The 22,019-nt window shown below is 38.1% G+C and overlaps 2 protein-coding genes across 10 annotated transcripts in view; both read right to left on the reverse strand.

The window, feature by feature from the left end:
* lypd1 (LY6/PLAUR domain containing 1) overlaps window positions 1–6,478 on the reverse strand; it is a 32,877-nt gene extending 26,399 nt beyond the window's left edge. The window contains exons 1-2 of the mRNA XM_033024636.1: window positions 6,123–6,478; window positions 5,516–5,653 (exon numbers count right to left, since the gene is read on the reverse strand). Coding sequence (XP_032880527.1) covers window positions 5,516–5,653; window positions 6,123–6,171 — 187 coding nt within the window. The 5' untranslated portion in view covers window positions 6,172–6,478. The remainder of the gene's footprint in view (window positions 1–5,515; window positions 5,654–6,122) is intronic.
* Window positions 6,479–7,330: 852 nt separating this feature from the next.
* The window catches only part of nckap5 (NCK associated protein 5), a 486,547-nt gene continuing 471,858 nt past the window's right edge, over window positions 7,331–22,019 (reverse strand). For all 9 annotated transcript variants that reach the window (XM_033024638.1, XM_033024643.1, XM_033024642.1 and 6 more), the window contains one exon: window positions 7,331–8,853. In XM_033024638.1, the coding sequence (XP_032880529.1) occupies window positions 8,578–8,853 (276 nt within the window). In that variant the 3' untranslated portion in view covers window positions 7,331–8,577. The remainder of the gene's footprint in view (window positions 8,854–22,019) is intronic.

The following is a 22,019-nucleotide window of genomic DNA, read 5'->3' on the forward strand; positions in this document are numbered from 1 at the left end:
ACCTCTGCCCCAGTCTGAGGTCCTGAATGCTCTGGAGCAGGTTTTCATCAAGGATCTCTCTGTACTTTGCTCTGTTCATCTTTCCCTGGATCCTGACTAGTCTCCCAGTTCCTGCCGCTGAAAAACATCCCCACAGCATGATGCTGCCGCCACCATGCTTCACCATAGGTATGGTATTGGCCAGGTGATGAGCGCTGCCTGGTTTCCTTCAGACGTAACGCTTGGCATTCAGGCCAAAGAGTTAAATCTTGGTTTCATCAGACCAGAGAATCATGTTTCTCATGTATTTTGGCAAACTCCAAGCAGGCTTTCATGTGCCTTTTACTGAGGAGTGGCTTCCGTCTGGCCACTCTACCATAAAGGGCTGATTGGTGGAGTGCTGCTGATATAATTGTCCTGGAAGGTTCTCCCATCTCCACAGAGGAACTCTGGAGCTCTGACAGAGTGACCATTGGGTTCTTGGTCAGCTCCCTGACCAAGGCCCTTCTCCCCCGATTGCTCAGTTTGGCCAGCAGCCAGCTCTATGAAGAGTCCAGGTTGTTCCAATGTTCTTCCAATTAAGAATGACAGAGGCCACTGTGCTCTTCAGAACCTACAATGCTGCAGGAATTGTTTTATACCCTTCCCCAGATCTATGTCTCGACACAATCCTGTCTCGGAAGTCTACGGAATTCCTTTGTCTTCATGGCTTGTTTTTTGCTGTGACATGCACTGTCAACTGTGGGACCTTATATAGACAGGTGTGTGCCTTTCCAAATCATGTCCAATCAATTTAATTTACCACTGGTGGACTCCAATCAAGTTGTAGAAACGTCTCAAGGATAATCAATGGAAACAGGATGAACCTAAGCTCAATTTTCATTGTCATAGCAAAGAGTCTGAATACCTATATAAATGTGATATTTCAGTTATTTTTATATTTTATATTTTTAATTGCTTTGCAAAAATAAAGCTGTAACGTAGAAAACTGTGGAAAAGTGAAGGGGTCTGAATACTTTCTGAATGCACTGTATCTTTCAAAATGTCTACCCTGAAATGAGATAGATAGATTTTTGGATTCTGGAGGGATTGAGAAATAGAGGTATAGGGCAGGAAACTGGCATTGAGGTAGAACATTTGCCATGATCTTATTGATTAGCAGAGCAGGTTTGGGGAGCTGAATCACATACACCTATTCCAAATTCTTACATTACGATTTTATATAAACAGTTTAGAGTATTTTGGACTCTTCAAAATAAAAGTACATCTATTGGAAATTAAACATGTTGAATGATTCTTTGTGTTAGTCTTCACAGCAGAGAGGAAATATTATACAATATTCCATGGAAATACCGGATGACAAAGGACTGGAACTCACTGAATTTAAAGAACATTTCTTTGTAAAAATATAATGACACCAAATATTGACAATTCCCAACCTGACTTGTTTCTTCTGATTTTATTATTTTAATATGTAAGCAAATTCCTGATGCATTTGCCATTGTTTTCCAAGAAAACTCCTCATTAGCATTTATATTTTATATTGGAAAAAAAATAGATGTAAATGCCACTGTTTAAAGGATGTGCAAGGCAGAAACCAAAAAAATTACAAAACTTAGTCTAACATCTGTTCTGGGGAAGTTATAATTAAGGACAAAGTGACTGAACACTTGGAGAAAATTGAACTCATTAGAACATGCCAACGGATTTTGTAATCCATGGAAGATTACATATAACAAACCTAATTGAATTTATTGAGGAAGTAGTTATAGTAGGTAGGGTAATGACTATAGGCACGGTTCACATAAAATTCCAGAAAGCATTTGATTAAGTTCTAGTTAAAAGTTTTAGTTAAAATTAAACCTTAAGGAATTGAAGGCAAATAATTGAGGTGATTAGAAGATGGGGAAGTAACAAAATCAGTATTTCATTGGAATGCAAGATGATTAAAGTAGCCCCAAAGTATTAGTGTGGGTGCCTCATATGTTCATTATACCTATTATTGACTTAGATAAACTGAAAAAATTGCATCTATCCAGGTATGCCAATGACACAAAGGTAACTAGCATAATTTGTAATGTGAATGGAAGCATAAAAATACAAAAAGACATTGATTGATTAAGCTAGTGGGTAAAACTGTGCCAGATTGATTTCAACACAGAAACACACAAGGTCATCTATTTTAGACAAAAAAATGATGGATGTATTTCTTAAACAGCAAAAAGTTAGGCATACTGTAAAATCAAACACATATAATGTTTAGCTACACATAAGTCTTTAATATAGTGATCAGATATAAAATAAAATGATTGAAAGGTCTAATGGATGTCAGAATTTATATCGAGGAAGTTAACATATGTGTGAAAACATTTTGATATAAAAGAAAATATTTTCATTTAATTAATGGGTTTACACAGCCTTGGGATATAAAGTATTTTCAGCTAATGATGTAATGGTGCAGTGTCAGAAACAGAGCAGACTATTTGTGCATAACACATTCCCACAAAAAAACAATGTGATATGCATAAGGAATAAATATTAATTTGAATACTAGATTTATCTCCCCTTTTCTTCATCAAATAATTCTAATTGGATCTTCTGTAGACTGAAAGAGCATGAGTGCCACAATTTAATTATTTATTCAAAACACCTCACCACTGACAATGTCACAGTCTATACTAATACAAAAGATGATTTTTTTGGTAAAGCTCCAGTTATAGTGTATTCACTGTATTCCATGTGGTTCGGGCCATATCATCTTGGAAGAATTCTTTTGGACTATAAGGTACAGCAGAATTTCTTAAGAAATCTGCAAGATCTCCAAAGGTTATGAGGAGAGAGTGCACAAACTAAGCTTTAAGTCTTTGGAATACATCTAAGGGAAGATTTAATTGATTTTTTTAGTATTTGAAGAAATTGTGAGGGTAGTTACAGTGAAACTTTGTGGAAGTCTTGAATAAGGGGACAACATAATAAAATCAGAAGCAGTCATGAATATACTTCTTCACTTTTGAACTGTAGAACTCTCCTACATGGGAAAAAAAAAGCAGTTGATGCCAGCCGAATTGAATATGAAATCAGTGGATTTTTACTACCAAGAGTGAATGGAGCTGGAAATAGAAATCTGCTATTACCACGTTGCATTTTAAAGGCTGATGGATGCATTTGTGTTCCTACATTTCTATCTAATCTGTTAACTTTGTCTACTGGACACATAGTTCCATTCCTTCTTCCCAAGCCCTAATCCTTGACATCGCAGGCTTTAGCTTCATAATTGTGAGCTGGTCAAATTGATAATAGACAACTTCTCTACTCCCTCTGCGTAAGGCCCAGAAAAGAATATTTTCAGAAACTACACAACAATCCCTCAGAGAAATGGATAAGTATAATATAGATTCAAATCCAGAAAATTTAAAGGGCTAGAAGGTAACTGCACAGAAAGAAACAGATATCACCGTTTGCATGTGTGCAGATTCAGCTAGAAAGTTGCAATAATCACTGCTCTCCCTGTTATTTCCAAAATTAGGAAGGGAATAGAAACTGCTCTCTTTCTTGATGAATTAGTGGATTATCATCCTAATAGATACCTGTGATTGAAACACAAAGTTAACCTATTCAAGTGCCTCCAATTAAATGGTGCTAAAAGCGTGAAATTACACCATTGTATGAGAAGCCATTTTAATTGTAATGTTTGATTATGGTCTTGAATTCAACAGTGCATTCAGTTTTTCATTCCGTTGCTCACTACATCTATCCAAACAGTTATACATCTTTATCTAAGTATAAATTACTATAGCAAAATCAATGCAGTTCAATAAATAAACTGAATTCTTCATACTACATCTTCAAGATTTGATCTATTTCCCCCTACAGCTGAAGATTAGGAACTAATTATACATTTTAGAGTTTTTATTACCTTTGTGGAAAATGTTGGTGACACCTATTTGTAAAATCTTTTCAGCATCTCAATGCAGAGCTTCTTTATATTGGTTGAAACAATAGTATTCCTTTATGTATAGAGATTTGATAGAGTAGACTTTATAACATTTATCAAATCCAAATATTTTGTTTATAGATTCTGACAAAACCCCAATTAGAAACGAAGCCTTCAAAACCTCAATGCACCTTCAATGAAACAAGATAACAGGAATTATGAAAAATGGGTCTTAAGTATTTCAAACTATTTATGTAGCATTTTCGACACCTAGCCTTTAATTTTATTTTCCATTGGTAATTTGCACTGAGTGAAACGCTTGCATATGTATGGTGAGCTGAAAATATACAGTTTACTTTAGATTTCTAAACTCCAAGACACACTTATCTATTGCATTACTTGGTAGGTTATTTCTTATGAAGAAGCAGCATCGTGAAAAGTGTGAGCACCATCTCAGGGAAAGATGTTCTGGACAAAGTTGAACGTGAAATGTGAGGTTTTACTACATTGGTGCTTAAGTATGTTTATTTCAAATACAATTTCACACCACTTTGCATTCAGATTTTTTGTGTGGCGTGTACTACATAAAATATATCAATGCATTTTAAACATCTTATATTGATAAGTGGAACCTAAATGCATACTATGTAGAGAATTGCATAAACATGCTGGCAGAAAATATATCTGAAGAAGGGTCTCGACCTGAAACGTCGCCCATTCCTTTTCTCTAGAGATGCTGCCTGACCCGCTGAGTTACTCCGGCATTTTGTGTCTACCCATGAAATATGACATCTCAACTCAGTCTGAGTTTGCCTTACTATCTTAAAGTTTCTAAAATATTTATGCCTATTACTGGGTTGACACCTAATCTTGACTTTATCACTTTAAGATCAGGTTCTCACTCCCAAATGTTATATTTGGATCAAACCTGACATAATCTTGTTCAATATCTCCCAAAATCTATAACTCTTTTTCTGAAACCGTGTAAATGTAGAAACTGCGTTTATTGAAGATGAAAAGCTTTTCCCACCCATCATAAGTGGCGAGGGCTCTTTATCTAGAAAGTCACGAAATAGGAAAATGATTCCTATTGAAGTGCAGAGACAACATTAGCAACAATTCTGCAGTGTTAACCTCACAATTCAATTTGTGATGATTTTGCCTCTTATCACGTCATAATGCCCGATTTAATCTATTTCCTCCCACGATGGTATATTGGACAGGTGGACAGAAAAAGAATCATTGAATGGATGGGCAGATCGATCAGCTGAGCTTTATACGTTTCAGATTTATTTCTGTGTCCTGCAATGAATTGTAACCCAGGTTCACAAGAACCCCGAACACTTCACTGCTTGATGGGGACTATATGTCATTTTAGACAGGAATTGGCAAGTCTATAAAAACTAAATTAGCGATGTTTAATGCATGTATCTATTCGAGAGGGCGAAATTTTAATTACAAGGTTGCCGTGTCAAAGTAATCTATTTTCTCTGTTTACATCCACTGATCAGAAGTCGTTGCTCCGGGAGGTAAATTAAAACAAGCGGACTTGAATTAATATATTTTTTCTATGCAATCAATGCTCCATCCGATGGTCCTTACCGTCACTTTTGACAATCACTTCTTTCAAACACATGTCTTGAACGTTGACTGTGCAGTTGGCGATGTACTCCGGAGATGAGCAATCGTCGTTTAGTCGGAATTCTTCACAATGATAACATTGGATTTGAAAGCCAAATCCTGAAAAAAAGTTACAATGAATACGTCGCGGATTGATCGACTGTCAAATCAGCCTATCTGCACTTACCAACTGAAACGACAATGAAGATGAACAGAATGAAATTAATCTAATAAATTGCAAGATCAGTCATCTGAAATAATTTCTTGTTTAAGATTTAGTGGGCATTGATCGCTGGCTTCTGATCCACATGGTCCTTATTAACTTTTATTGTCATTAATTAACCATATGCACTCCGACAACTTGCGCACGTACTGATTTACTAAGGTAAAATGCAAAGCATAGCCTTCAAAGGTTTTCTTCTTTAAAAAAAACCCATTGCTGGAAATTGATTCTAACAAACAAGAGAGCACAGAGCGGAGGAGATGCATGACAATTAATTGTTAGTTACAGCTATTTCAGGTTAAATTACTTCAGGTCCTGTGAAACTGACTTTCCTGTCAGGGGAGTGAGGGTGAACCTCGAGCTTACCTGCGGTCGCTAAAATCCCGCAGAAAGTTGTGTAAATGAAGATCTGCATTCTGTTGCACGGTGTGATCGCAGAGCGCACGGTCAGTTTCTGGTCTTAGGCGAGCTTCCACGACACAGCCATGTCTGCAGAGTGGTCCCTCGACTGAGAGCCCGAGGAAACTGAGAGTTTGGTGGAGAGACAGGGGAAATGGACAGAGGAGGCAAACATTGGCACCACGTGACACCAGTCATCTGTCACTTGGGACTGGGAGAGAGAGAGAGACACACACACACACACTCGTGGTACGCATTCGAGGAGGATGAGTGAGACATAGAACCAGCAGATGCGAGGTAGCAAACACATCAACTGTGGGACGAGGAGTGAAAAGGGAAAGAGAATGTAGATTTTTTTTAAACTGAGTATCCCAGAGCAGCTAATGCAAGACGCATGTTGCAGAAGTCCAGAAGTATAACTGGAACCTAGCAATGCGAAATAAGTAAATTGACGAACATATTTGCATAAATCTGGATTTCCTCTTTCCCCATCCAAAAAATTACCGAGTTTGCTCCCGAGTACGGTAGTATTTGTAGTCCAGGCTTTGAGCCTGTGAAACCAGTTGTAAATCCAAACACTGTGCTGCAGATACTGCAATTACACCAACCGGCTTGACAATACGACTGTAAGAGAGGCTGGTTCATTCTACCGCGAGAATTAACTGCCGAAGATACAATTACAGTCTTCAGACAGTTAATCCTAATAAACCTCAAAAACGTGTGGCTGGAAAAAGCGCTGCTTATCAGAATGCTAGGGGATCACCTGTATGCTTGAAAGCGTTCCCATTTGTCCCTTTTTATTGCGATCACGGCTCAGTGGACAAATCCCTGCTTTGAATAAAAGTGCATTTACAATTTTGTCGACCACCGCGCAGCTAGTGTCATTATTAACTAACTGCGAGTACTTTGCGGGCAGGAAAGGGGCGCATCGATTCCTCGCCGCGGTTAGGTGAGCCAGGCAGTCCCACAGCGGAGTGTACGAGCACGCACGGCGTTGCTATCTGAAGCTCTTCAAGAAAACGCCTTTTGATCCTTAGCTTTTCTCTAAACCGGACGCAGCGCAGAGCAGCAAACGCGATCGAGACGGAGGAAGTTGGACTGAAAGTTTTCTGTTTGCATGTTTGGAGTTGAAAGGATAAATAACGAGCCAAGTATTTGCAACATATGACACAATCGCTAGTTAGAGCGTGAAAGCAAACGCCTCGAGTTTATTTTGCTTTAAACAATGTTCGTACATGAAAAATATGACATTAATTTCTAATAATCAACTTCTAGATTGCACCAGGTATTTATGTAACACTGTTGGGACCGTAAGGTTTCGCAATGAACTTTATTAAATATAAAACAACCGTTTCAATTGAGTGTTGAATCACAGAACATATCAAATATACTACTTTACAATTCCATGTACAAAAGTAGGTATAAATATCTCACATCTAGAAAAAATACACGCCATTTGAAATATCGCATATTCTCGATACATATGAACACAAGCCTGATAGAAAACAAAGGAGAGATGTCGAAATCAATAAGAGTTGCCCCTGCTGAGAAGGGTTACTATTTTAAAATACAACTACATCAACTCCAGCGGGGATGTAGGACGAAGTTGTTATAAAGGTACAGTACTGATAGGCTGGTTCGTCGTAGGAGATATGCTCAAAACGTAGCACAAATGTTTTAAAACAACTACAGTATATTACAGATATCCCTGACATTTTGTTTTCAAAATCGAAAATAAAATGGACTAAACCCCGCAGAGCTTGGAAATTAGTCCATCCATTCTTTAATAAACGTTCCAAGTCACCTGAGTTAAAATGTACATCAATTGAACTAAGACCGTCAGTTTCCAACGCACGGATGTTTGAGTTGTGGAGAGTTTTTGTTTTTTTCGCAGCTGATAGTGTAAATGCGCTTTGAGGCTATTTCAATGTCCTTGAATACGAGAAGATCCGTGCTCACTAGCACGGTTCCTATCCAAGCAAAAGGGAAGGGGGAGTGAGGTGGGGGTGGGGTTTAAAAAAAAAGCAAAAAAAACAGTGAATCTGTGATCTCCAATTTTCCAGTTGAGGGATTATTAGTCCAGGCAGGATTGCACCATTGTTTCAATATGTATTGCTTTATTTGTCTACAAATATATCTTTCAATTTACAGGGAAACAAATTCAGTAAAGTATTTATACAGTGCAAAATAGGTGTCCTTAAGTCTATCAATTCACCATAGGAATTGCAGCCTTTACCAATTTTAATTCAGTGTTTCTTTGCCAGCAAGTGCAATCTGCTGCGGGAAGAGTTGAGTTCGTAACTCCGTCTCAATGTCACTGTAACACAGTTTCAAGAAGGTACCGAATTTCTTTAATTTGCAGCTTTATTATTCTGGTTCTCTGTTGCAAATGCACACCAGCTCGCTCTCCCCGGTTGCAGTTCTACACCTCGTTAGAAGCTTGGCTGGCACAAGATGAGAAACTGTCGTACAAAGAGTCACTCAGTGATTCCGAGTGGTCCGCACCCGTCTTTTCAGGCGAACTCAGTGAGACTTCTTCGGGCTTCCCAACGCTTTCTTTATCAGCCTCGGGCTTCAATAAACATTTTTTGTCTTCTTCTATAATGCGCAAGTTGATCCGGTTGAGTCTGTCCATGGAGACATTCGGCGCATTTGGCAACTTGGAGTCTGGCCCCTCTTGTTCCACTTGTTTGATTTTCTGTAATAAATCGAAATGGATTAGATTACAGTCTGACAGAATATTTAATCATATATAGATTGAGGGGTGGGGAGGGATGGTTTTCGGTGGCATTGAGTTGCCCTTCCAGTGCCATTAATCTATCATAAAGCAAGAGCAGAGGCTTCCTGCACTCAATTCTCCCTGTTCTGGGAATAAGCCATTGCCTGGGGGGAACTTACACTTTGTGCAGTATCTGCAGATACCTATTTTATTTCTATTTGCATCGTCTATTTGCCTGCCTCTTTTTATGTGGCAGTCAATCATAGTTCAGCTATTTTTACAAATTGGGAACAGAAATTTCTCACCAATTTTCAATCAACCACAGCAACCTTTACAATAGCACTTACACATGATGTTCACATCATTTCTATTACAAAGGGCTCTTCATTTTATCCTTCTGGCAGATGAATCGGTTAAGTACGTGGGTCATCTTCACAACTAGCTAAAATCACACATATATCAAACTCATAAAGGTTTAACGTGTAGGAAAGAGCTGCAGATGCTGGTTTAAATCGAAGATAGACACAAAATGCTGGAGTAACTCAGCGGGACAGGCAGCACCTCCTGAGAGAAGGAATGGGTGACATTTCGGGTTGAGACCCTTCTTCAGTCCTGAAACGTCACCCATTCTCTCCAGAGATGCTGCCTGTCCTGCTGAGTTACCCCAGCATTTTGTGTCTATCACAAAGGTTTAAAGTGCATATGCAGTCCAAGTGGTGGCAGGACTATTTCAAGCATATTAGTCCTCTTGGTTTAATGACCCAGTTGTACTCTGTGACATGAATTTGGACCATCACAACCAACTTTGAAAATATCAAAGACTATGCTACTATTTCCTTTTCATAAACAATTGATATGCAAGACAATTTAACACAAGATCACAAGAAAATCAGAGCAGGAATAGCCCATCTGGCTCTTCAAACCTGCCCCAACATTTAATATGATAATGGCTCATCTACACTGGCCTTCACCTGTTCTGTGCCATTTCTCCATACCCCTCTATTCCTCAACTGATCAAATATTGATCCATCTCATCTATAAATACTTCTAATGAGTTGGCCACCATCCTTGGGGCAGAGAGATTAAGGGATACATTACCCTTTGTAAGAAAAGGTTTCTACGAACTTCTGTAGTAGATACTTTGTAAGAAAATGTATCTATGAACTTGTGTAGTAGATACTTTTATGAACTACGAACTGACTACCCTCTCATTTTGATACCTTCTTATTTGACATTCTCTCAGTGGTGAATGCATCCCAAAATTTACTCTGTCCTATGCTTAAATAAGGTCACCCCTTAAACTTCCAAACTTCAAGGAATACAGCCATAAACTATTTAGTCGCTCTAGGTTACACATCCATTATAAAAAAAAGAGAAGTAATGCCCTTGATTTTCCAGAGAAATCCCAGCTATTTCTGTGCATATTATCTCATGTAACCATCCAAATGCTCGGGACTTGTGCAGAGTTACTTTATCCTGAACTCCTGAAGAGGTTCTTGCCGCTATTCTTTTGGAAGCATTCTCACATCGAACTCTTCACAGAATCCAGTAGTGGAGTATCAGCTTCCTTCAGTTTCTCAGGCAGAAAATCTGCTGATTGAACCTCAACAGCGTTAGTCCTGTGCAGGTTCAGCAATGCCATTCATTTGAATGGAGAGGAACTGTTGGAAGGGAGGGAGATCAGTTTAAAGTGAATTATATTTTATTATGATTTCCTGGATTTTATTTATGAGTATATATTCATTCAGAATATTTTAATTTTTTATATTTTCAACAACTAAAAATATTAGTAAAATTAACTAATTGTGTTTGTTAAACAGTTTGTGAATGTTTAAATGTCGAAGGGTCTCCAATCTGAAATTTTAACACAAATGCTGCTTGAACTCCTCAGTGTTTCTAGCAATTTCTGTTTTTATTTCAGATTTCCAACATCAGTTTAATCATGAGTTCCTTGACGGGTTTTCTTTGCTGTGTTGAGAATTGGGAAGAGCATAAATGGGTCAGAGTGAATTTGGTTAGCCTGTTCCTGTGCTGTATCACTATCAGATGCTATGATTTTGCAGGCTCCTAATGAAAAGTGTCTCTCTGAGGGAGCTCTTTATGGCCAACGCAGGCTCTGTGTGGCTTTGAACTTTCCAGTGGCCACTTTTATTATTGGTAGGATCATGTAAATCAATGACTAAGTTATCCTCTCGGCATTAGGTGTTATTTGTTCTCGGAGTTCACGAGAACATGATGAATGTAGAAGAACTTGCTATTTTCATAAACAAGAGGCCTATTTTCTGGCCTATTTTTTTAAGAACTTGTGCAATCACATATGTTTTTAAAAATATATAAAATAAACAATTCCCAAATCAGGTCTGCATTCTGATCAAATTCATTTATGAAGCATATAAGCTGTTATAAATAATATTTGGATCATAATCTTTTGATATGTACAATTTTTCTTCTACAATCATTGTTGGTAAACAAAACATTGATAGAGGAAGTTTTCCATATCGGCCATTACAAACAATAATTAGATAAAATAAATAAGGAATCTAGGATAAGTGTGAGAAATGGAGGAACACCACAATAAAGCAATCCAGAAAGAAAAATCAGGAGACATTGAAATAAACAAATAAATCATATAATATGAAATACGATATGAAGCATTTGCAAGTTTCAATACAGAAAAACGTTAGGAATTATTAATATTAAACAACTGTAACATTTTTCAACATGTATTTTTTTTATTGTACTGCTGTCAACAAAAGAGAAATAGTCACAATTAATGAACCTATATCTGGGAGAGAGAACAATAACTAGCTGATTGACTGATAGGAAATGAAAACAACGATACATATAAATGTAAAAACTGCCATCATTTGATCTCTTGCGCATGTAAATGTACATCGATTTCCACCTTATTTTCAGTCATTTTTACCAAAGTTACAATGCTTGGTTAACGTTGGTAGTCATGTACAAAGTAAGAGTAATCCTATAGAAATGATATCTTGTTTCTCTGGAGGCATAATCATCCTTTTATTGAGAAACTAATAAAGGCAAAGCCTGTGCTACATACAGCCTACCTTCAAGGTCAAACCATATAAGATTAATGAAGGAATAATTACTAGGTGATAAAAAGTATCAGTTTCATAATCTTGATGTCTGCAGGAAGTAAGATTAAAGATAATACGGTATCCATAAATTTAGAATCCTAGAAGAAGATGTCTGAGCAGGATATAATAGTATAATGAGTCTTAGATTCAATAGGCAATAGACAATAGGTGAAGGAGTAGGCCATTCGGCCCTTCGAGCCAGCACTGTCATTCAATGTGATCATGGCTGATCATCCCCAATCAGTACCCTGTTCCTGCCTTCTCCCCATATCCCCTGACTCCGCTATCTTTAAGAGCCCTTTCTAGCTTTCTCTTGAAAGTATCCAGAGAACCGGCCTCCACCGCCCTCTGAGGCAGAGAATTCCACAGACTCTGTGTGAAAAAGTGTTTCCTCGTCTCCGTTCTAAATGGCTTTCACCTTATTTTTAAACTGTGGCCCCTGGTTCTGGACTCCCCCAACATCGGGAACATATTTCCTGCCTCTAGCGTGTCCAAACCCTTAATAATGTTTCAATAAAATTCCCTCTCATCCTTCTAAACTCCAAAGTATACAAGCCCAGCCGCTTCATTCTCTCAGCATATGACAGTCCCGCCATCCCGGGAATTAACCTTGTAAACCTACGCTGCACTCCCCCAATAGCAAGAATGTCCTTACTCAAATTAGGGGACCAAAACTGCACATAATACTCCAGGTGTGGTCACACCAAGGCCCTATACAACTGCAGGAGGACCTCTTTGCTCCTATACTCAACTCCTCTTGTTATGAAGGCCAACATGTCATTCGTTTTCTTCACTGCCTGCTGTACCTGCATGCTTACTTTCATTGACTGATGAACAAGGACCCCCCAGATCCCATCGTACTTCCTCTTTTCCCAACTTAACACCATTTAGATAATAATCTGCCTTCCTGTTTTTGCTACCAAAGTGGATAACCTCATATTTATCCACATTAAACTGCATCTGCTATGCATCTGCACACTCACCCAGCCTGTCCAAGTCACCCTGCATTCTCAAAGCATTCAACACATATGGGTGCAGAGAGGGGCCAAGTATTTAGTATGGAAGATATGGAGACTGGAAGGAACAAAGAAAATCACAGAAGCATTTCCATGTTAAATTAGCAAAAGAGAGATTAAAAAAATAATATATTAAATGGGAGGATGGGAGGTAGATGTATGAAAAGAACCGTGCAAAAGTTCAGATGAGTGGACCAGAAGGGTCTTGACCCGAAACGTTACCCATTCCTTCTCTCCAGAGAGGCTGCCTGTCTCGCTCAGTTACGCCAGCATTTTGTGTCTAGATCTTTGGATCAAAACAATGCTGTTTTTTGGTCTTTATGGATGAGTTTGTCTTTACAGTGTTGTAGACGTATGCGTAATGACAGGGTGAAGATTGTTTAAGGTAAAACTATTCATATTTCACTGCGACACAATTTCTCAGAACTGGAAAGGTTTTCACAGATTTTGGGACAAAGTTACCAAGGATTTTGATTCTAATTGTGATGGATTTATCATTGTTTCTTTGAAATAGTTGGATGTCACTGAGTAATGGAAGGGAAATCTCTGCTATAAATTCTACGAAATGTCAAGAAAGCATCAGTTAAAGGCAGCAAAAATAAGATTTACAGAAAAGGAAGCAAAAATAAGATTTATGCAAATTTTCACAGAAAACCTTAATAAGAGACTAAAAGGAAAAGTAAAAGGGAGGTTGTTGCATCCTTTTTATTGAGGGCTTCTGGACACTTTTTGAAACAAAATACAGTAGGTTTGGTGTGCTGCAATAAGTGGTATCTGACACAATCGATTCCATTTTCACGAAAAGGAAACATAATAGCAATCTGATGGAATCTAAATTGGAAGAGGAAATATCAAATACGTTACTGGTGGTGAAAGTCGAATAAAAACCTGCAGATGTTGAAAATCTAAATAAAACCAAAATTGCTGGAAAAACAGAGCAATTCAGGGAGCACCTTTGGAATGCGAAGTCGCTCTAAACCATTCTTAATCACCTCTGAATGTTTTTTAATCATTGCATTGTCCCCATCTCTATGTCCTCCTCTGACAGCTCGTTCCATATAAACACCAGCCTCTCCGTGAAGATGTTATCTCTATCCATCTTGCCATAAAACCACGCCCCTTCATTCTGGACTTCTCTGGGAATAGGACTGTGGTCATTCACCTTATCTATGCCTCTCATGGTTTTGTATACCTCTATTGGGTCACCCCTCAGCCTCCTATGCTCCAGGGAAGAAAGTATCAGCTTATCAAGCCGTAAGTCCTGATTAATCTTTTCTGCACCATGTCCATATATGGAATAAATGTTATACTTAAATAGTTGTAAATGGGGGTGGATGTTTTCTGCGAGATATATACACTGGCCTGGTTAAAATCCATTTTTTTAATTAATCATGATCAATTGGTAATTTAACTAAGAAACATAAGCTTACTTAAGATTTTCCTAATGTTGCATAAATTATAATTTAAACAAATAGTAATCATAAATTGCTGGTAACATATATATGACAAAATGTTTATTATTATTGCAGTAGATACTAATGGTGTATGTTTAATAGAGCTTTGCCCATGTGTTCAAATTGTCAATAATGATTCATACTTTAATGTATCAATATCACTCAACCACCAACAGTAAATTAATGGTGTTTCACTGTAAACCACTCACCCAGTAAGTTGGCAAAATGAATGATGCATAACTTCATTGATTTTGATTCCTGATTTGTGTTGGAGGTTGATACACTCAGAATAATAGTCAAACTTTTTCAGGTACAATTTCAAAGCAAACTGTATATCTACTCAATATAATATGTTCACATTCAATGGGATTGAATTAATTGTTGAATGACCGGTCTTTAGTGAATTAGCAATGCATCCAATTAATGTTTGCATTTATCTACAACATTACAAATAACATTTCAAATATCAAAACTAATGGTAGTGTTAATTCACCGACAAACATTGTGTTCATGCCGTCTCATACAATGATACCAGTCTATTGAATATGGGAGAAACTCATCAATTTCCTATTGATAATAACATATTTTAAGTACCATAAAACAGTGCAAGGTTATTACCGGTTGAATGAAAATGAAAAGTGTAAACTATAAATGTAGTCAGTAATACTTTGAAAAGTCCTTACATGGTTTACAGCTCAAAGTATCTGGTACGGTGGAGAAAACAAAAGATTAATATAATTATTTGAACGCCAATTTACAAATTTGCTCTTTGGTTACAAATTGATTAGGAAATAGGAAAAACAAATTAAAAGTAAATAGCAAAACCATGTCAAGAAAGGTCCAAAATGTCACCCATTCATTCCCTTCACAGATGCTGTCTGACCTGCTGAGTTACTCTAGCACTTGATGTTTTGTACAAGATTCCAGCATCTGCAATTCATTGTGTCTCTCGTAAAGTAAACAGGGACTTTAAAAAAAAATAAACAGTAACAATTCAGCACAGGAGAGTATAAAGAATAAAAATTGCAATCAGATAACACAATAGTATAAAGCTTCTTTAATTAAAAAAAAACAGAATTGTCATTTAGTTGATGTGGTGTCCATTGTGGTAAAACTAGCTAATTCAGGTCTTAGTATTTTACTTTAGCAGTGAGATGGGCTGGTCTCTTTACGCACAGACACTGATTCCACTGCTAAATTTATAGGGACTTCCAAAATATTGAAAATAGAGGCTTAATTTCTGCTGAGATTTCTAGACATTTGTCTCTAATGAGAGCGCAAGCATTCAAACTAATTTCTCTCGATGCTAAAGCTTTATTACTGCAGACACACAATTGCTGTACACCATTGAATCTGGATCCAATGTAAAGTCTCAATAATTTCTCATTTTTTAATGTTATGAGCAAGATATTTTATATACTTACTCCTTTCAATTTTATCACTGTTACAATCATCCATGTGTAATGAAGGTGTAATGAAGGTAAATTTAGTTTTGTCATGTTCTGATGCCCTAGTAAAATTTAATGATGTATTACATTATTACTGACTGTATGTAAGTTCACAAGAATAGAATAATCTATAATATAAATGACAAATTTGAAAAAAGGAGAAAAAGCTGTATGTATTAAACCTCGGGATCACACCTGCATTTTCTCCACATAATACCACAAAATGAGTTGATATTGACATGCGACACTGTGCTGTCCCAGAGAATGAAAGTACATTTGCATCTCCTGTAAACCAGCTGTCATATCATCTGACAAATTAGAAATGAAGGTGTGGTACCCCTGACACCCATACTCATGATTAGTATGGGTGTCAGGGATTATGGGGAGAAGGCAGGAGAATGGGGTTGAGAGGGAGAGGTAGATCAGCCATGATTGAATGGCGGAGTAGACTTGATGGGCCGAATGGCCTAATTTTTCTCCTATCACATGAACTTATGAACTTACATAAAATCAAAAACATCCAGTAAACAGCAAGGGTGTGAAAATATGTGCATTTTTAGTTATAGGTATTTTTTACATTGAAAAAAATTAACATGCAAAAAGATGTTTAAATTATATTTTAAATGAAATGGTGAAATTTAAACTTGAGCTTGTCTTTTGTGTACTTTCCTTGACCACCTCAGTTTCTATCAGAAGTATAGACTTTAGGCCGAGGATACTTATCCAGATCTGTGACCCTGTTAGATGAAGGCAGATTCTGCAATTAAAACATGGGCAGGAAGCATCAGTAATAATTAGCTAGATTAGATGATGCAATGCGCCCCTTCAACCAATGTTATCAGCTTGATAGTTCTGTAAAGTCATTTGCAGCAAAAGCTGGTAGAAGATTTTCAAAATCAGATAAAGCTTATATTGAATGCCTCTTTTCTGTAACAGATTTGCTGACTGCAAGGAACGGAATTACCAAGACTCAATAATCTCTTGTAACTGTTCCAAATCCTTGCAACCCCTTTGTAATTATCACAAAATTCCACTCCGACCTCCAGGTGGCTATGTATTAAACCATCTTCCAGCACACTATTTTCCTTCTGTTATTTAAATGTCGGTACTTAGGTGTTATCATTAAAACTAAATAAATCATCATGCTTCTTTCAGGATTCCTCTCAGAATGTTAATGTCAGAAATTGTATCTCTGCATGGTGACTTTTCTGATTTGTGACCAGCTTTTAGCAGTTTCATGATTCATTTCTGTACTTCTGTTGTTACCTATTATTAATTAACAGCCGATAGAGATAAAGTTAAAGGAATGGGAGGAAAGGGAGTCACACCACAACTCAGCTACGTTCATATCTTTCTGTGTAGTGACTCAGTTATGAGGTAATGTACCTTATTAATGTGGTCTCTGTGGGTCATCCATTCAGATGACAGCCTTATTACTTATTCACTAGCAAAACAGTTTGGCATTGTGCCTGCCATAGCTCCTGATCACAGAAAGATGCCTGTTTCCTTAATTTTTCCAGAGTGCATGTACAATATACGAAGTGTCATCGCAATATGCCTAATGAGCTGGTGAATATTTTTATTATATTCTGAAATATTTTTGAGACTTCCTCTTTCTATTCACACAGCTGCAAAAGGCTAAGTCAAGTGATAATTGTTAAAGATGATTTTCTGCATACTTTACAGCAAATAATAAAAGGCATAGTCATCTCTAATTGTCATTATGGGATAAATCCAGGAGCCATAGCTATTTTCAAAATCAGCTCCATAATCTTTTCATTTGCTGCGTCTAATAATGAGATTTTTTTTGTTCAGCCTGATGGTTACCATTGCCTCTTCAGAGCCAAGGTTGTCTTTCAAAGCCTCTGTGCAGACGTTTCAAACAATCTCTATTAAACATCTGTTAAAGAATGGAAAAATACAGAGAAGAAGCCTATCTAAGTTCTCTGCTGTCAGAAAATGTCTCAATGATAAATGGAGGTCGGCTCAGGCCTCCAGGACTGTGATGTGTGCCAGAAGAGTTTATATCAGTGGCTCAGACTTCTGTGAAAGGTTATTAGAGAGTCTCAAACCAAACACAGGAGTACTAACTGCTTAAAACTGCTCCTATTATAGAATGCCCTAAACTAAACTCAAACTGGTAGCAATTTTTCTCACTCGCCTATGGGTGGTATTATATTTTAAGCATTGCATTACTATAGCAACTTGGGAAATTAGGTTTTGAAAATTCACTACTTTCCCTTGATGTTATATTCCAGAGGGCTTGGGTATCAAAATATTTTTTTAACCAAGTCACTTTCTGGACCAAATTTTTCTAACATTGGTGAATGTCTAGTGTTGGTTAGAATCAACAGGAATTCAAAAATAAAAGGCTAACAAAAATTGCAAAGGTATTATATACAAAACTACAAAAGAACACCGTTTTAATACTTAGTTAAATGATCTCTAAAATAAAAACTCACCATGAAAATAAGATTCCCTTGAAGACTGTCTTGGAAGCTGAAAGAGCTTCCTTGTCTTTTAAGGTGTTAACATATATTCGTTCAAAGATGCCATCACAAATTTCTTCCTCAAAAACTAAGCCTTGACTCTCTCTGCCCTTCCAATTTACCATCTGCCTCCACTAAATGTCTGAAATGCTTTGTAGCCTCCTAAATTCATACCTGTTTTATATGGAGCTTTTGTTCAAATCCATAGAATATGCTTTTTACCCCATCACTACTGCCAGTCTGAATCTGATCAAAGTAAGTTATTATAGCCTGTGTGATTATAGCAAGAGTAATCTGTCATTCTTGTCCCTCTCAACCAGCCTGAAGCCCACACTAAGCCCACCACCCTCCTCTCAAATCTGCTCCAGCTGGATGGGGTGACATTTACCCATTTCCATTGTTATTTATGTAATCACAGCCAGAGAATTAGCAGCAATTGTTTTTCTCAAGCATCTATATCTAGCGTGGCCTTATTTCCCATTTGCATCCTGCTGCATGACAACAATGTTAATAAAAACATGACATTAGCTTCCAAGTGAAAGGCTTGGATAGAGTGGATGTGGAAAGTATGTTTCCACTAGTGGGAGAGTCTAGAACTAGAGGTCATAGCCTAAGAATTAAAGGACGTTCTTTAAGGAGGAGGAATTTCTTTAGTCAGAGGGTGGAATTCTTTGCCACAGAAAGCTGTGGAGGCCAAGTCAGTGGATATTTCCAAGGCAGAGATAGATAGATTCTTGATTAGTACAGGTGTCAGAGGTTATGGGGAGAAGGCAGGAGAATGGGGTTAGGAGAGAGAGATATAATTCAGCCATAATTGAATGGCGGAGTAGACTTGATGGGCCAACTAACCTAATTCTACTCCTATTCCTTATGACCCATATGACCTTATGTATCCTGACAACATTCATCCCTAATTCACCACATCCACATTGCCTCAAAATTGCCAGATGACTCCAATGACATTCATCAACGGATGCTTAGAAATTCTCTCCAAATGAATCCTGGGGAAAACAAATCATTTGTTACCCTCATTACAAATCACTCATTACTCTCATCACAAATTCTGTTCCCTGATCATCAAATCTATCCCACTCTATGGCAAATGTTTGAACTTGAAGCAAATTGCTAAGAACCTTGGTTTTGTCGCTTGCCCCCGGATTAATTTCAAGTAGCTTAAATATGACATCATCATGGAAATCTGCCCACAAAATCCAAGACAAATTGAATCAAATTAATTACCGCCCAGTCCTGAAGTGCCGCGAAAGTGACAGGCCCCAATATCAAGGCATCATAGAAACATAGAAATTAGTTGCAGGAGTAGGCCATTCGGCCCTTCGAGCCTGCACCGCCATTCAATATGATCATGGCTGATCATCCAACTCAGTATCCCGTACCTGCCTTCTCTCCATACCCTCTGATCCCCTTAGCCACAAGGGCCACATCTAACTCCCTCTTAAATATAGCCAATGAACTGGCCTCGACTACCCTCTGTGGCAGGGAGTTCCAGAGATTCACCACTCTCTGTGTGAAAAAAGTTCTTCTCATCTCGGTTTTAAAGGATTTCCCCCTTATCCTTAAGCTGTGACCCCTTGTCCTGGACTTCCCCAACATCGGGAGCAATCTTCCTGCATCTAGCCTGTCCAACCCCTTAAGATCATTTAACAGGATTTGGTGTTGAGGAGTCCTGATAATACTGAAGTTAATAGCCAACATGGGGAAAAAACTCCAAAAGGCTGTAGTTGGGCATTACTCAAACAAAGGTGGTTGTGGAAGACAGAAAGTATAGCCCCAGGATAGCAACGTGGGAGGACTTTAGGGCAGTACATCTCTCCATCCAGAACTCCCCTTCAATGACCTTCCTTCCACATTAGATCAGAATTGCCCAGGTTCATTGAAGATTAAACAATATACCTCCCCATTTTCAATTACACAGGAAATTAGGCAGTTTGCACTTGCGTGAAGTTCACGCTTAGAGGACGTGCAGGCCTAGGCTGTTCGGAGACAAATAACATTCAAGTCAGAAAAACACGAGGCAATAACTATCTTCATTAAGAGAAATTCTAGACACCAACTCATCACATTCAATGCCATTACCTTGGCTGAATCTACCACCATCAATATCATAGTAGGATACACTTTCACAGAAACGTAAATGAACTAATATATAAATATTCAGTTCCAAGAACAGGTCGGAGACTGATTATCATTGGTGACACCACAGAGCTTTTCCACTTATTACAAAGCATAAGTTAGAGGTTTGATGGAATTAGACTTGTCACTTTCCAAGTCTGTGCCAGCCAAATAATTATTGAAATTTAAAGCACTTTAATGTAACAAGATGTCATTCACAGAAACATTTTCAAATAAACCAGTGTGGTTTATTCAGGTGATATAAGGAGATAAAAGTTTAAGGAAGAACGACAGCGTGAATGTACCTCAAGAAATCTAGCATGATCCAGAATAAAGCAGTCTGCTTGACAGGTACTACATCAATCACACAAATTATTCAATCCTTCGATCAGTGGTGCACTGTAGCTACAGTACGTGCCATCTATAAAGTGCACTGCATTAACATGCTGAGGCTCTTGTGACATAATTCCCAAACCACAGCCTCAATACAGTAAGAGGTAGAATCTCTGACCATAAATAATGAACAGTTTGTGAATCACAAATTTGATTGAGTGTTCCAAAGAAGTAACCAAGAAGACTGATGAGGGTAGGATCATAGACATAGTCTATATGGACTTCAGTAAATGCTTTTGATAAGGTTCTGCATACTAGGCTGCTCAGGAAGTTTCGATTTTATGGGATCCAGGAAGAGCTCATTAAATGGATACAAAATTGGCTTGAGATTTCAAGAAGTGGGTGGGGGTGGAAGCTTGTGTTGTGGACTAGAGGCTGACTAGTGGTGTACCTTAGGGATCGGCGTTGTTTGTCATCTACATCAATTATTTGAATGAGCATATACAAGGTATAGACTCATAAATTTGCAGACAACACTAAAATAGTTGATATTATAGACCTTGAGGATGGTTATCAAAAATTATAGTGGGATCTTGCCCAGCTGGGCAAATTTGTTAAGGCCGCACTTGGTGTATTGTATTCAATGTTCAAAGTCAAAGTCAAAGTCAAATTTATTCATCACATGCACCAATGAAGGCACAGTGAAATGAATTTGCCATGCAGCGATACACTTAAAAAAAAGAACACACAATTCACAATAGAATTCAACACATTCTTCACTGTGGTGGAAGACAACAAAGTTCAGTCAATCTTCCTCCCCCGTTCATCCGTGGTCGGGGCCATAAACCCTCTGTAGTCGCCACCACGGACGGCCGGATGTACAGGCCCTCTCGTCGGGATGATCAAAACTCCGACGTCAAGACGGTCGAACACACCCATGAGTGCCCGAATCGGCCACTTTCCTACTGGAGACCCGTGGCTTCAGGATGTTATAGGCCGCAGGCGGGCGGTCTGAGCTCTTCTCTGGTGATCCCCGGCAAGGGATCCCAGACTCTGGATGGTAAGTCCACACTACGCCCGTGGCTAGAAACTCCGCAGACTACAGCCCCATGATGCCAAAGTCACCAGGCCACCTTGGTCACCTGGCTACTGGAATAATGCCATAAAGCTGGAA

The sequence above is a fragment of the Amblyraja radiata genome, chromosome 7 (assembly GCF_010909765.2).
Source record: "Amblyraja radiata isolate CabotCenter1 chromosome 7, sAmbRad1.1.pri, whole genome shotgun sequence".
NCBI classification, from domain to species: Eukaryota; Metazoa; Chordata; class Chondrichthyes; order Rajiformes; family Rajidae; genus Amblyraja; species Amblyraja radiata.